Source organism: Rattus norvegicus, chromosome 9 (genome assembly GCF_021556685.1).
Source record: "Rattus norvegicus strain SHRSP/BbbUtx chromosome 9, alternate assembly SHRSP_T2T, whole genome shotgun sequence".
Taxonomy (NCBI): domain Eukaryota; kingdom Metazoa; phylum Chordata; class Mammalia; order Rodentia; family Muridae; genus Rattus; species Rattus norvegicus.
In genome coordinates, this window is record NC_141542.1 from 109,232,954 (window position 1) to 109,246,548 (window position 13,595).

Below are 13,595 nucleotides of genomic sequence, written 5' to 3' on the forward strand. Positions count from 1 at the left end.
ATTCATAAATGTGTCTATAACAAGGCGAACTGATAATGGTGTGAGAGCTAGAGGACAGATGGGTGAGGGGAAGGCAGTGAACTGCTGGCCTCTGGAGAGAACATGGCCTCAGGAGCTCACATCCAGCCAGATCTCATCCGTCTATACACACACAGTCAGCACTAACTGCGCTCAGTGGATTACAGGAGTAAAAAGAAATGGTCTCAAAGAGGGATGATAAATTGGGAAGTCTTCATTTACTGGGGGAGGGTGTGTACTTGTGCCACAGCTCAGATGTAGAGGTCAGAGGACAAGGTTTTCTCCATCCACCATGCTGATTCTGGGGACCAAACTCAGGTTGTCAGGCTTGGCAGCAAGAGCCTTTTGTCTACTGAGCCATCTCTCCAGCCCATAGATATGAAATTCTCAATGACTAAATAAAAAATTGTATTTGGATCTCTGGATTTTTTTTGTTTTGTTTTCATTTCTTTTTTCAAGACAGGGCCTATGTAAACCATCACCACTCCCACTCCAACCTAGAACTCACTCTGTGGACCAGGCTGGCCTCGAACTCGGAGGTCCACCTGCTTCTACTTCCCAAGTGATGGGATTAAATGTGTGAGCCACCACTTGGGCCTCTTGTTTTTAAAGCCAGCTTGGTCCACATAGCAAGTTGCAGGCTAGCCAGGGCTATATAAAACCAGAAAGCAAAATGGAGTCAGGTGTGGTGACACGTGCATTTAATCCTAGCACTCACGGTGCACAGGCAGAGAGATCTCTGAGTTGGAAGCCTGTCTGGTCTATATAACAAAGTTATTATATAGGGGTGCATAATGAGGCCTTATTGCCCCTCTCCCCAAAGACTTTCAAGTTCATTCTGTAGTCCTCTTTTAAGGTATCCAATTTATTTTTTCCACTATTCTTTCTTTATTAGAAATTTCAAGAGTTTGTTTCTTCAGTGATTTTTTTCTCCTAAGAGAATAACTACGGTGGTTACCCAGAACATCTGGAGTATGCTGTGCTTTTGAACACTAAAGACTTTCCTCTTCCCCTATTTTATGTTTTTATGAAGAAAAGGTTGTTCATGCCAATTGATCCAGCATCACAAGAATAAACGATAAAGCCTTACCTTTACTTCTTCTCTCCAATGCAATAATGATAATTTTCTTAAAGATTTGGTGTGCAGACATCACATATTTCATGGACTGTGAAGACCTTTAATCTTCCAACTGATATTTTTCCTTTGAACTTTATTCCATAGTAGATAGAGTTCCGGGTTCTCTTTCATTATGGTTGTGTTACTACTTATTTGGGTTGTTTGTTTGTGTTGAGTGAGCTAAGCTTTCTGGAGCCCAGGCTGAGCTGGGAGCTCACTGTGTATGCCAGGCTAGCTCAAACTCAGTAGTTTCCTGGCTCAGCTTCCCCAGGCGCTAAGATGATGGCCATGAGCCACCACACCTTGCTGCTGTTACTCGGTTGGTCAATCTTCTACTAAATGGCTCCTTGTGTAATTAGCTTTGAGCAGTTTATAAGAGTGCCCATGTGGAAAAGTGGACTTGATAGGACAGATAGATACATAATGAACTTTCAAAGTTATTTCCAAATTTGTTTCTCGAGGGATATACATATGAATTTATAATATTAAAGATCTTTGTTGGGGTTGGGGATTTAGCTCAGTGGTAGAGCGCTTGCCTAGGAAGCGCAAGGCCACAGGAAACACACCTCAGAGACAAAGACAGACACTACCTCAGAGTGAAAGGCTGGAAAACAACTTTCCAAGCAAATGGTCAGAAGAAGCAAGCTGGAGTAGCCATTCTAATATCAAATAAAATCAATTTTCAATTAAAAGTCATCAAAAAAGATAAGGAAGGACACTTCATATTCATCAAAGGAAAAATCCACCAAGATGAACTCTCAATCCTCATCTTCGGTTGGTTTATATACAAGTGTGCAATTTCTAGGCTTGAAAGTAAAATGATGCTATCTGGTGCTGGATAGAGGAGCCTTATTTTTTATTATGGCAGCTTGCTATTTTTGTAACATGGTGATTTGGTTGAACACAATAAAGTACAGTAGTAACTGATCTGCCCTTCTTCCTGGATGAGTGAGGAGATGATTAAATGTTGATGTCAGCATCCTTGAGCATATTCAGATGAGCTTCTGCTTCTGTTGAAAAGGATGCTGTGTTTGATTGTGGTCCGAAGCTTTGAAGCACTACTTGGCATCTCCTTCCTTGGAGGTCTCACTGTTTAAACATAACAGATTTGATAGCTTGTTGGTAAGGTGAGGTCCAGCTTGTCTCCACTAGGTCATCTTCATGTGAATCCGGTGGTTATACGGTTTTGTTCTAGGGATATTTCATTTTTTTAATAACGGTTTTAGCTGACATTCATGGAGAGAATGAATCCTTAGAACTGTGCCACTAGTGAAAGGAAATCCTGTCTAGAGTATGTTTCTTTACAAAGCTGTGTCACACCATCCTTTGGGCCCTCTGCTGGAAAAGTAGAATCAAGTCTCAAATAATGCCTTTTAAATTGTATCCTCTAGTATTATAGATGTAGGACAGTACTGTATCATACCTCTGTGGATGTAAAATAGCTTGTACCTGCTTTATGATACGTAGTAGTGACCGTGCTTTATCAGAGCTGTTTTTAATGATGTTGCTCAGAATGTTTCTTTCCAGATGATGATTGAGAAGCTAATTTAAGGGGCTGGGGATTTAGCTCAGTGGTAGAGCGCTTACCTAGGAAGCGCAAGGCCCTGGGTTCGGTCCCCAGCTCCGGAAAAAAAAAAAAAAAAGAGAAGCTAATTTAAAAAAAAAAATGGTGCCAGGTACCACAAGAGTAACAGAACTGTGCTGTTTTCTCGGGTTTTGTTTTTTTTACTTTTTTTTTTTTAATGGAGTATGCTGGATGTCTCTACAGTTTTGTTCAGATGACTGCAGAACCTGGAAAAGCTGTTGCTGCTGTTGATGCATAACACACTGCTATTATTGGTCTTTTTATATAAATATAAATATATATATACAGATATATAATTTGAATTTTTTGAAACTTTAGCTGTGCTGTCAACTTTGGAAAAAAGTATCCCCGTTTACTGTGTTGAGTTGGCACTGTACAGAAATTAACAGCCATATTGGTCTAGAAATGTTGAACTTAAGTTTTTTCCATTTGTACAGGGGTAACACACTGTATTAAATATGTAAGGTCTTATCTACGTGGGTTTGATTACAAAAACTAATAAAGTATTCTCTAAATTTAAAAAAAAAAAAGAAGCTAAAAAAAAAAAAAAAAAAAAAAAGGAAGTGCAAGGCCCTGGGTTCAGTCCCAGCTCCGAAAAAAAAAGAACCAAAAAAAAAAAATCTTTGTTGTTTTGTTTTTGAGACAACAGTCTTACTTTGTAACCCTGGCTTGCTTGGAACTCACTATGTAGAACAGGCTGCCAAGTGCTGGGATTAAAGGTGTGCAGCAACGTGCTCCCCACACTCCCAGTTTTTTTGTTTTTTGTTTTTTTCAAGTAGGGCAGAAATGTAGCCTTGAGTCCAATGATCTACGTTCAATCCCTGGAACCCACAGAAGCCATGAATATGTGAAAGGAAAAATTCAACTCCAAAAAGCTGTCCTCTGTCATCCAAATGTAGCCCCATAGCTCATACAACATCTCTCCACCTCAAAAGAATAAAATAAAATAAAAACCATATAGCTTCCCCTGAACTAGGTAGAAGTGCCTCAAAGACACTTCTTCTGGTCCTCCATGATTAATGAAATCTCGCCGTTTTAATTTATCCTGGGACTAATTTATTAACCACTAAGCTCTATTTGATTTTTATTCATTCAGCTTATGTGTAGGTAGAAGATAAATTATATTAATTCAGTATGATTCTGGATCATTATAATTTGATCTCTCTAATCAAGTTTTTCAGGCAAGTGGTGGTGGTGCATGCTTCAATCCCAGCACTGGAGAGGCAGGGACAGGGACGGGGGAGTTGGGGGGGGGGGTGGGACGGGCAAGAGGAGGGGGAGTCTCTGAGTCTGAGGCCAGCCTGGTCTGCAGAGTGAGTTCCAGGACAGTCTGGATACACAGCATTGAAAGTACTATCAAATAGTAAATTTCTCACTGCAACCCTATATAAATGGACTTTGGAATGCTGCTTTTTATTGGTAAATTATATTGATAAATTCTTTGGTAAAATGTTAACTGAAACTGAAAATGGTTGCTATGGTCTGAAATTACAAAGAAATTTGACTAAACACACTGAGAAGGCAGTTTTTGTTTGTTTAGTTTATCAGTTTCTAAGCTCAAGATCTATTTATTTGCTTGTGATAGCTTGTGAATCTTATACACACAAAGGCAAAACTGAGGGAAGAAATCTAATAAAACTTTATGTGAAACATGTAACTTTATGCCAGTTTTCATAAACTTTTGTTGTTTTCCACCCAATCAGTGAACTTCTTCTCTCCTGTCTCCCTGCAGCCTAAGTGTGACGGACAGGTCTTATTGACGCAAGTGTGGAAGCATTTGAATCTGATTGAATGTGACTACTTTGGTCTGGAGTTCAAGAACGTCCAGTCTTACTGGGTATGTGCTTTGGATTTGCATTTGGACACTGGGTCTGACTGTAGTGCAGAGTAATTATGGCATCCACCATAATTACAGAAAGCCTTTTAGGTCATACTATAATGATTTAAACAAGATGTTTGATAAGTAGCACATTATACTATTAAAGTACTCGATTTTACCTATGGGGAACATACCTTCCTTTAAGCCTAAATGCATATCTTTCCTGAACTCATTCTACCAGTTAGTACCTGTGCCAAGAAACCTGAGTTGCCATGGCAACTCCTCATATATTCTGCTAAATCTGAATTGTGTTCAAGTCGAATTTGAGCCAAGTGGACTAATTTTGCATCATTTTACTTATTAAACAACCTGTAAAAAGTATGGGTTGTTCTATTATTTATAGATGTGACTCTTTTAAAAACAAAAAAATTGTATCAGCCCTTTAGATCAGAAAGCATGCCCTTGTTCTGCTCTGTCCAGGGCCTCAGCCCCTGAGCAGGACAGGGAGTTTGCTGGAGTTTGTCTGCTCTGGTACCACAGCAGACATCTCTTCTGTTCGCTGTTTGCCCACAGCGGCTCTGCTTGGGACGTAGAGTTGTCCAGAGTAAAGCTAGAGTCCCAGAGCCTGCCCGCCCACCGTCCTGCTCAGGTGCTGCTGAGCTCCTGTGCAGCTCATGTTCAGTGTGCAAGAGCGCAGCAGGGTAAAGTTGCCTGCCGTAAACTTCCTGACTGTTTGTGTTTTGTAGCGTACTTACTAAGTGAAGAAAGTATTTAATAGTTTATTCTCTTCTGTTGAAACCCTCTTTAGATTTGGCTTGAACCTATGAAACCCATCATTCGGCAAGTGCGAAGTAAGTGCCTTACTTAGCTCCTTTAAAACCATCCTCACTTACGGTGCCTTGTTCTGGAACAGTATTCAGATGCCCACAGGCACTGTCACTGCTTCGTATAGGTAGCTCGGTCGCAGTGGGTAGACTCGAAGTCACTTAATGGTTGCTTGTGTGTGTGTGTGTGTGTGTGTGTGTGTGTGTGTGTGTGTGTGTGTGTCAATGGTTGCTTTTAAAACCATAATAGATCAGCATCCTAGGTAAGTTAGCTTAAATTTGAAAGTCATAGTCCTTATTCCTTGATATCTTAATTGTGGGTCAATATGGAGGGTGAAAACAGAAGTTTCTTTCTAGGTTATGAAGAGACATCGCAACACCTCTTTTTTGTTTGTTTGGGTGTCTTGTTATTGTTTGACACAGGGTCTCTCTGTGTAGCCGTTGTTTTTTATTTTATGTGCATTGGTATTTGGCTTACATGTAATGCCTGTGAGATGTTGCTGGATCCTCTGAAATTGGAATCGCAGACAGCTGTGAGCCACCATGTGGTTGCTGGGAATGGAACTCCTCTGGACGAGCAGTCCATGCTTTTAACCACTGAGCATGTCCTCAGCCCTGCAGTGCCTCTTTAAGAAACCTTTTTTGAGGACTAAAGAAAGGGCGCATGCAGGACCAAGGCTTGGTTGGTCCCCAGCATCCATATGGCAGCTTATAGCTGCCCGCAACTCCAGGGTCAGGCTTCCAAGGGCACCAGGCCGGTGTGTTGGGCACATACATACATTCAGGCAAGCACATCTGCACTTAACAGAACAGCCTTTGTGGTTTGAGGATTGTTTGTTTTCATGGTTGTGTTTTGGTTACAGGAAGAGGGAGCAGGTTCATTCCATGTATCCAAGCTGCCCTTGCACTCACTATCCTCCTGCATCAGCCTCCCAGCTGATGGGATTACAAGTACGGACCATCATGCACAGCATTGACTACACCTTTTTCTAGCAACCACATTAGGAAAAGAAGGATACATGAGAGTGACCGTTGTGCTGAGAAGAAAAGGCTGTTCCTTGTCTCCTAAAAACGATTGGCATGGTTACATCTCAGTAGCATAGACCTCAGATCTGCACTGACCTTAATGTAATTTGTCCTGAAATACAAAAAGGAATCTATTTTATTGATGTATTTAGTTGTTTTCAAGGCAAAGCCCCTCTCTGTAGCTCAGACTAGTTTTCAACTCATGATCCTCCTGCTTTAGCTTCCTAAGTCCTAGAATGCACCACCACTCCTGACATAAATTTGTTGTTTAAATTGCTTTTATTTTTAGGGGCAGAGGTTTACTCTGTGACCCAGACTGATCTCAGATTTATCCTAGGTTGCTTCCAGTGTACAGCCATCCTACTGCCTCAGCCTCCCCAGGGCTAAGGATTATGGCCATGAACCACCACAGCTGGCTATAATTTAATTATACTTAAATTACAATGGGAGAGAGCTCATGTAGTCATGCTGGCCTCAGACTTACTGTGTGTCCAAGGATGATGCTGACACTGCCCCTACCTCTCCATGCTGGAGTTACAGATATATGCACCACATTTGGCTTTTACGTGGTCTTGGGATGGAACCTGGTGCCTTGTGCATTTTAGACACAAACTCTACCAACTCATTACATCTTCTCTGCCAGTTTGGGATTTTTTTTGTTTTTTGGGGGGGTTTTTTTGTTTTTGTTTTTGTTTTTGTTTTTTTGAGGCAGGGTCTTAGTATATAATTTCAGATATCCTAGAACTTGATTTGTAGAGCAAGCTGGCCTTGAACTCACAGAGGTCACCATGCCTGGAATTAACTTAAAGGCTTTAATGTGTAATTTCCCACCTACTAAAGAATGTTCCCAAGTAGTCTCTGCTTAAAGCAAAGTATTGAAATTCCCAATACATGTGACTGATAGTTATGGCCTTATAAATGCGCGTGTAGGAAGTTTCTTGATAATAATATGGAAAGAAAATAAATATGGAGATTAATCTTATCTGTGAAATTATTTATTTTGTTTTTACAGAGCCGAAGAATGCAGTGCTTCGCCTGGCAGTAAAATTTTTCCCACCTGACCCTGGTCAGTTGCAAGAAGAGTACACAAGGTAAAGTGTTCCCTCTGGTCAGGGCCTTGTCGGTCCTCTGCCATCAGTGATTAGGAAGGAACAAGGCTGTCTCTCTACTTAGGTGTCACTGAGTATGGTGGAACTGTGGCTTTACTGTTTATTTACTTATTGTGGAAAATATTATATGCTACTTTAGTGACACAAGTTTATGAAGATATTTCTTGTATTTACAAAGATTGAACTTCTGTCAGACCTTACAGCCAAGTTAATGTACACCTGGAGATCACATAAGGCTTATCTTCATTGAAGTTAGGATTTTATTTGCTGTGGAAAAACACCACGACCAGAAGCACCTTGGAGAAGAAAACGTTCATACATTTCAGATTACAACTCTCGGGTCATACTCCATCACTGAGGGGCTCAAGGAGGAAATCTGTAGGCGGGAAATGAAGTGGGGAACACTGCTTAGTGACTTGCTTCTTGTGGCTTGCTCAACCTGTTTTGCAACCCCTTTGGGATGATCCACCTACATTAATCATTAATCAAGGAAAATGCACCACAGGCCTGCTCACAGATATTCTGATGGGGACATTTCCTCACCTGAGGTTCCCTCTTCCCAAATGACTCTAGCCTGTGTCAAATTGACAAAACAAACAAGCAAACAAACTAAAACCAGCTAACATCCTCTTCCTGTGGTGTACTCGGAGGTTTAACCTGCCTTTAAGAGACTATCATAACAACGAACCTTGCCTCGGATTTTGCATGCAGTCAGCTTTTACAACCTAAGCTAATTAATGGCTTCATTCCTTAAATTATGTACTCTTCCATGCCCCCAACCCAGAATAATATATGTGTGTGTGTTGTGGTAACTATTTCCTTAAAGCAGCCAATAAGCAGAAGCAATCATATGAAATAAATATTCACCATAAATGTTGGCAACAACATATGGATATTGGTTGTCTGAGTGAGTTGGGGTTGGTAAAATGACTCCTTTCTGCAAACTTGTTAAAGATTTCTGTAAGGAATCCCTCGTATCTTTCTTGTGTTTTTTTTGTGTGCATCAACAATTTAACAACAGACTGACACAGATAAGCCAGTATCACAAGTGCAGACAAATGGAAGATACCGGAAGAAAAATGGAGAACTCAAAAACTCAAATTAATACAAAATGTTTTCATTCCTTAATACAACATCAACACTTTGGTACCTCTGAGATTATCTCTAGTGCATTTAACCCCTCCCTCCCTCCTTCCTTCTGCCTGTCTGTCAGTCTCTCTGTCTGTCTCTGCCTCTGTCTGTCTCCCCCACCCCCCCCCCCGTCCCTACCTACCCCCACACCACTAATGAAAAGAACAGTTGGAATGTCTCAGTGTAGGTAAAGGCAGCCAAACCTGACCTGATTTCAATCCCCAGAACCCAGAAGAAAAGAAACAACTCCCACAAGTTGTCTCTACCTTTTACTTGCAATTGTATGCCACATTCCCAAGTCAGTAAATGAGTGAGGATATGAATAAATTCTAGGAGACACAGATAGGAAGCATCTTAGCTGATGTTCCTTACACTGAACAAATATAAAATAGAACTAAGAGAAGGACTGATGCTTTTCACTTGAAAATAAAACTTGGAGTGTTAAGACTACAACCCTCTCAACTCCCCCACCCTCCCAAGACAAGGTCATTTTGTAGCCTGGCTATCCTGGGACTCGCTCTATAAACCAGGCTGGTCTCGAACTCAGAGATCACATGCCTCTGCCTCTAAGTGCTGGGATTAAAGGTGTGCGCCACCTCCACCCAGCTTAGAACAATTTCAAACCAGTATTCTTTGGGTGACTTAGATTTATGCATATGAATAAAATTTGTCAAAATTCTGTTCATATAGATATCAACAGAGACCTACATAAGTGGGAGGTGTATAGCATCAATAGTCCTTATGAATAGGGGGATGGAGTGAGTAGGGCCAGGGATATGAGGAAATTTCCATTCCTTCTCTAATTACAGGTTGCTTTTCTTCAGAAATTACTGATAGAGTGCTAACAGCAGTCATCTAGATAGTAAAGATTAGGAAAAGAAATTATGTGTATTGATTTTATAATGAGAAATAAAGCAATAAATTTAAATTTGACTCCAATCTTGTAGGATATGGTACACACCTTTAATCCTAGCAGAGACAGTAGATCCCCGAGTTTAAGACCAATGCTCTGGTGTACAGAGCACGTCCCCGGACTTCCAGTCTGCAGAGAGAAACCCTGTCTTGAAAAAGTAAAATAAGATAAGAATAAAATAGGCTCAAAACCACAGGTGAGATGCGATGAAATCGACCAGGATACTGTCATAGTGCCCCAAAATGACTTAAGTCCTGACTGGACCAGGCTCATAAGTGGATCACAGTGAACCCAACCCCTCTTAGAGACTTTGTAGATCATGGAGCATCCAGAAACTCGTAGAAAGTCAGTTCTAAGATGGGTGAGTTCAGCCTCTTAGGTTGATGAGGACTGTAAGCTACAGTCGGCAAAGCCACACTCCTGTGAGCGGATGTGAAGTAGACCTTGGTACCTTACTGAAACCTAAGAAGTACCATGGATTCTCTTTTTGAAGGGAATCACTTTTAAATCATATTCTCCCAAATTAAACAGAATACTTTCTAATTTAGGATCCTGAGTCTGAGAATTAGAATTCAAGTACATTTGTGGCAATCTGTTTTATTTTTGCTTTGTTATTGGAAAAGATCCTTATGGGTAAGGTTGACCTTCAACTCACTGTGTAGCTGAGGATGACCCTGAATTTCTGATCCTCTGCCTCCACTTCCTGACTGTTAGGAATGTACACTTTGGCCACCATACCCTGCTTATATGTGGATAGAGACAGAACCAGGGCTGCGTGCACTTGGTGAGCACTCTACCATACCGCAGTCCTAGGAAGTCAGTTACTCCCTCGTACTTTCATTCTACCTTTTCCCATTGAATGTACTCAAAACTGTATCTGTGGCAAAAGATTTGAAGAAAATTTCAAGTAAAGTTATAAAAATAGAAAACAAAAGTTGTTTGTCCTTGCTCACCTACCCGCTCCCTAGGGAAGTACTGATGCTGCACAGAAGTCTCTCCACACTTGCAGCCTTCAGTGTACATAGCATAGCAGACCTTAAGGAGATTGTGTGACAAATCAGCATCAAGAGGTGCACCTCAGCTGTCAGCAGAGGTGTTTCTCCCAGTTGCAGCCATCCATGGCCTTTTCACTGTGTGTACACTGTCAGTCACCTCGGTGCTCTTGAGGAGAATTCCCACTTTTTCTGTTGAAATATTGCAAAGAAATATCATTGTTGACATGCCCTGTGAACTCTGGAATACCGCTGTGGAAAAGCTTAAATTCTAAGCGAGTGTAGGTGTTCCTTTTAGCTGTGAGTATACTAAAATAGGAAGAAGACAGAGTTAGCATGCCGTATACATAAGGGTGATATGCAAGTTGATGAAGCACTCCATTTCGTTTTTCAAAAAAGAACAGTAATTTTTTTTAAATAGAACAATGTAATTTTTTAAATTTAAAATTAATTTTTTAAATGTAGTAATATACACATGAATTTCTGTGTACCATATGTGTGCCTGGTAGCCAACTAGTCATCAGAGCACCTGGGACTAAAATTACAGTTGTGAGCCACCATGTGGGTGCTGGGAATTGAACCTTGGTCTTCTAGAAGAGCAACAAGTTCTCTTCTATTAATTGCTGAGCCATCTCTCCATTCTCAAATCTAGTAAAATTATAATACCTTGTACCAAAGTGTAAATTTCTGGGAAGACAAGATGTTTGTGTTATACACATTTTGTAGCTCCCAGAGCAATACTGAGGAAGAACTACTCAGTCTATGTATGTATGTATGTATGTATGTATGTATGTATGTATGTATGTATGTATGTATGTATTTATTTAGAGGCAGGACTTACTATTATATAGCCCTGGCTGTCCTGGAACTCACTGTTGAGACCAGGCTGGCCTTGAACTCACAGAGCTACACCTGCCTCTGCCCCTGCCCCTGCCCCTGCCCCTGCCTCTGCCCCTGCCCCTGCCCCTGCCCCTGCCCCTGCCCCTGCCCCTGCCCCCTCCTCTGCCTCCTCTGCCTCTGCGATGCTGGGACTAAAGGTGTGTGTCATCATGCTTGGCCTCATAAATGCCTTTAGATTCCCTTCCATAGTTCCATTTTCACTAGTGGTATTTTAAAGTGCTTGTGTCTTAGAGCCTAACCAAGATAAAATATTATCAATCTGCTTAAAAGTATCTCAGGTACATTTGAAACTGTCTTAATTGTGTATTTCTGTTCTTTCATCCAAAACTGTGAGTGCAGTTTTATAACATGAATTTATGAACTCTTTGTTAAAGGTGCTGCCTTGGAGAGTGTGACTGTGTGGGTCAGTGGTGTGCCCATGAAGGCTGGTTTCTCTATCCTCTTGTCAGACAGAGTCCTTCTGTGTGCTGAGCACTGTGTGTGCTCTGACGTGCATGGCTCAGTCTGCTGAAGAGATCTGTGTTCTGACCTTTGGTGTCTGCTTGTTTTGTGAAAGGGCTTTTGTGATGTTGCCTGCTCTTGGCGGGAGGGCCCTGCATTTTGCTCAGTGTTGAGTGCTGCTGCTTCCCAGAGCTTGTGTGCTCTCCTATAGAGGCATGTCTGTATTATGTCCAAAGAACTTTTGGAGTTAATCTGCTCTTGCTTTGAATCTCTTTCTAGGTACCTGTTTGCCTTGCAACTTAGGAGAGACCTCCTAGAGGAACGCCTGACCTGCACGGCCACCACTTCCGCCCTTCTCATATCCCACCTTCTGCAGTGTTAGTATCTTCACATGGAGAGAAGCTCCCACAGGCCAGTCCTGGGCTCAGGCACTGAAGAGCTGCTGTTGTTGGTGTGCTCATGACTAATTGCCAAACCTGGTCTTTAAAGAAATGGACATTTCCTTAGATATATTCTGCCTAGGTGGAAAGCTGACGTTTGTAATGTACAGTAGCTCTGCCTGTAGCCTCAAGGCCACAGACTGTGGTTACATTCATTCCTTAGAGTTGCCTCTGCTGTCTGTGCTTTCTCTCTTCCCTCCCCAGTGCTGGGAGAGAACACGAGCCTTGCACATGCTAGGCAGACATTCTACCACTGAACCACAGAACTAGCCCTTGGAAGTTGTGTTGGTTTTATGTTTTTAAGCAACTCAACCTGGCCTTGAATTCACTGTGTGCCCTAGACTGACCTCTGCCTTTATGCCTTGTCTACCTTTATCTAATTTAACAGCAATATGTATCCAACCCGTCAGACTGTAAATCATATTCTCAGCATGCCCAGAAAAGGGCCTCCTGAGAGTGAGTTGTATTCCTTGCTGTCTAAACATTAACAGGAAAGGGAAGAGAGTGCGGTCCTTTAGTATCTTTTATGAAACAAAAGATGATGAAGATATAAAAACTAAACTTAATTCAGAAATAAATGGTGAGAAGTATAGCAAGAGATTCCAAGATAGGGGCGCATGCTTATAGGACTTAAGAAGCTACCGGCCACAGGGATGGAGAGGGAAGGGCCCACATCTCTTCTAGACCAATGATGAGGCCATTTACTATGTGCAGGCAAAAATATTCATATACATAAAATAAAAATAAATCTTCTGAAAATTCATAAAATGGGGAAGTTTTTGGAAAGTTGAAAAGCCCTGAAGGAAGAAAAAAAAGATTTAGCATGTGTTTTTCTAAAGTAAAATAATGACTCTGGTCATAGTATCCATGAGACAATTTATGATTTTTAAAAATAGTAAGCCAGGGCTCGAGAGGTGACTCAGGGTAGCACTTGCTGCGCATGCCTCCTTGGGCTCTGCTCCCAGCATTCACATGGTGGCTCACAACCATCTGCAGCTCCAGGCCCAGGAGCGCAGTGCTCTCTTCTGGCTTCCTTAAGCTTTGCACACACTGGTGCATACGTACATCATAGGCAAGCAACATACTCACTTAAAATGTTTAACAATCGTTTAAAGACTAAATTAAAACAGTAAGTCATTTACTCAGGGTTCACTATAAACAGTCATCAGAATTTTTGGTCTTCAGAAGTTGGAGGGAAAATCTCATACCTTTTCTTATGTTTACCTTTGAACAGCATAATATATGGAAAAATAATATATAAAACATTTACATGCACAGAT

At 41.3% G+C, this 13,595-nt stretch overlaps 1 protein-coding gene across 3 annotated transcripts in view; it reads left to right on the top strand.

Annotated features, from left to right (window-relative positions):
- Positions 1-13,595, top strand: part of Farp2 (FERM, ARH/RhoGEF and pleckstrin domain protein 2) — a 108,161-nt gene that overhangs the window by 43,499 nt on the left and 51,067 nt on the right. For all 3 annotated transcript variants that reach the window (XM_087566513.1, XM_087566512.1, NM_001108233.2), the window contains 4 exon segments: positions 4,453-4,557; positions 5,348-5,390; positions 7,402-7,480; positions 12,155-12,252. In XM_087566513.1, the coding sequence (XP_087422639.1) occupies positions 4,453-4,557; positions 5,348-5,390; positions 7,402-7,480; positions 12,155-12,252 (325 nt within the window).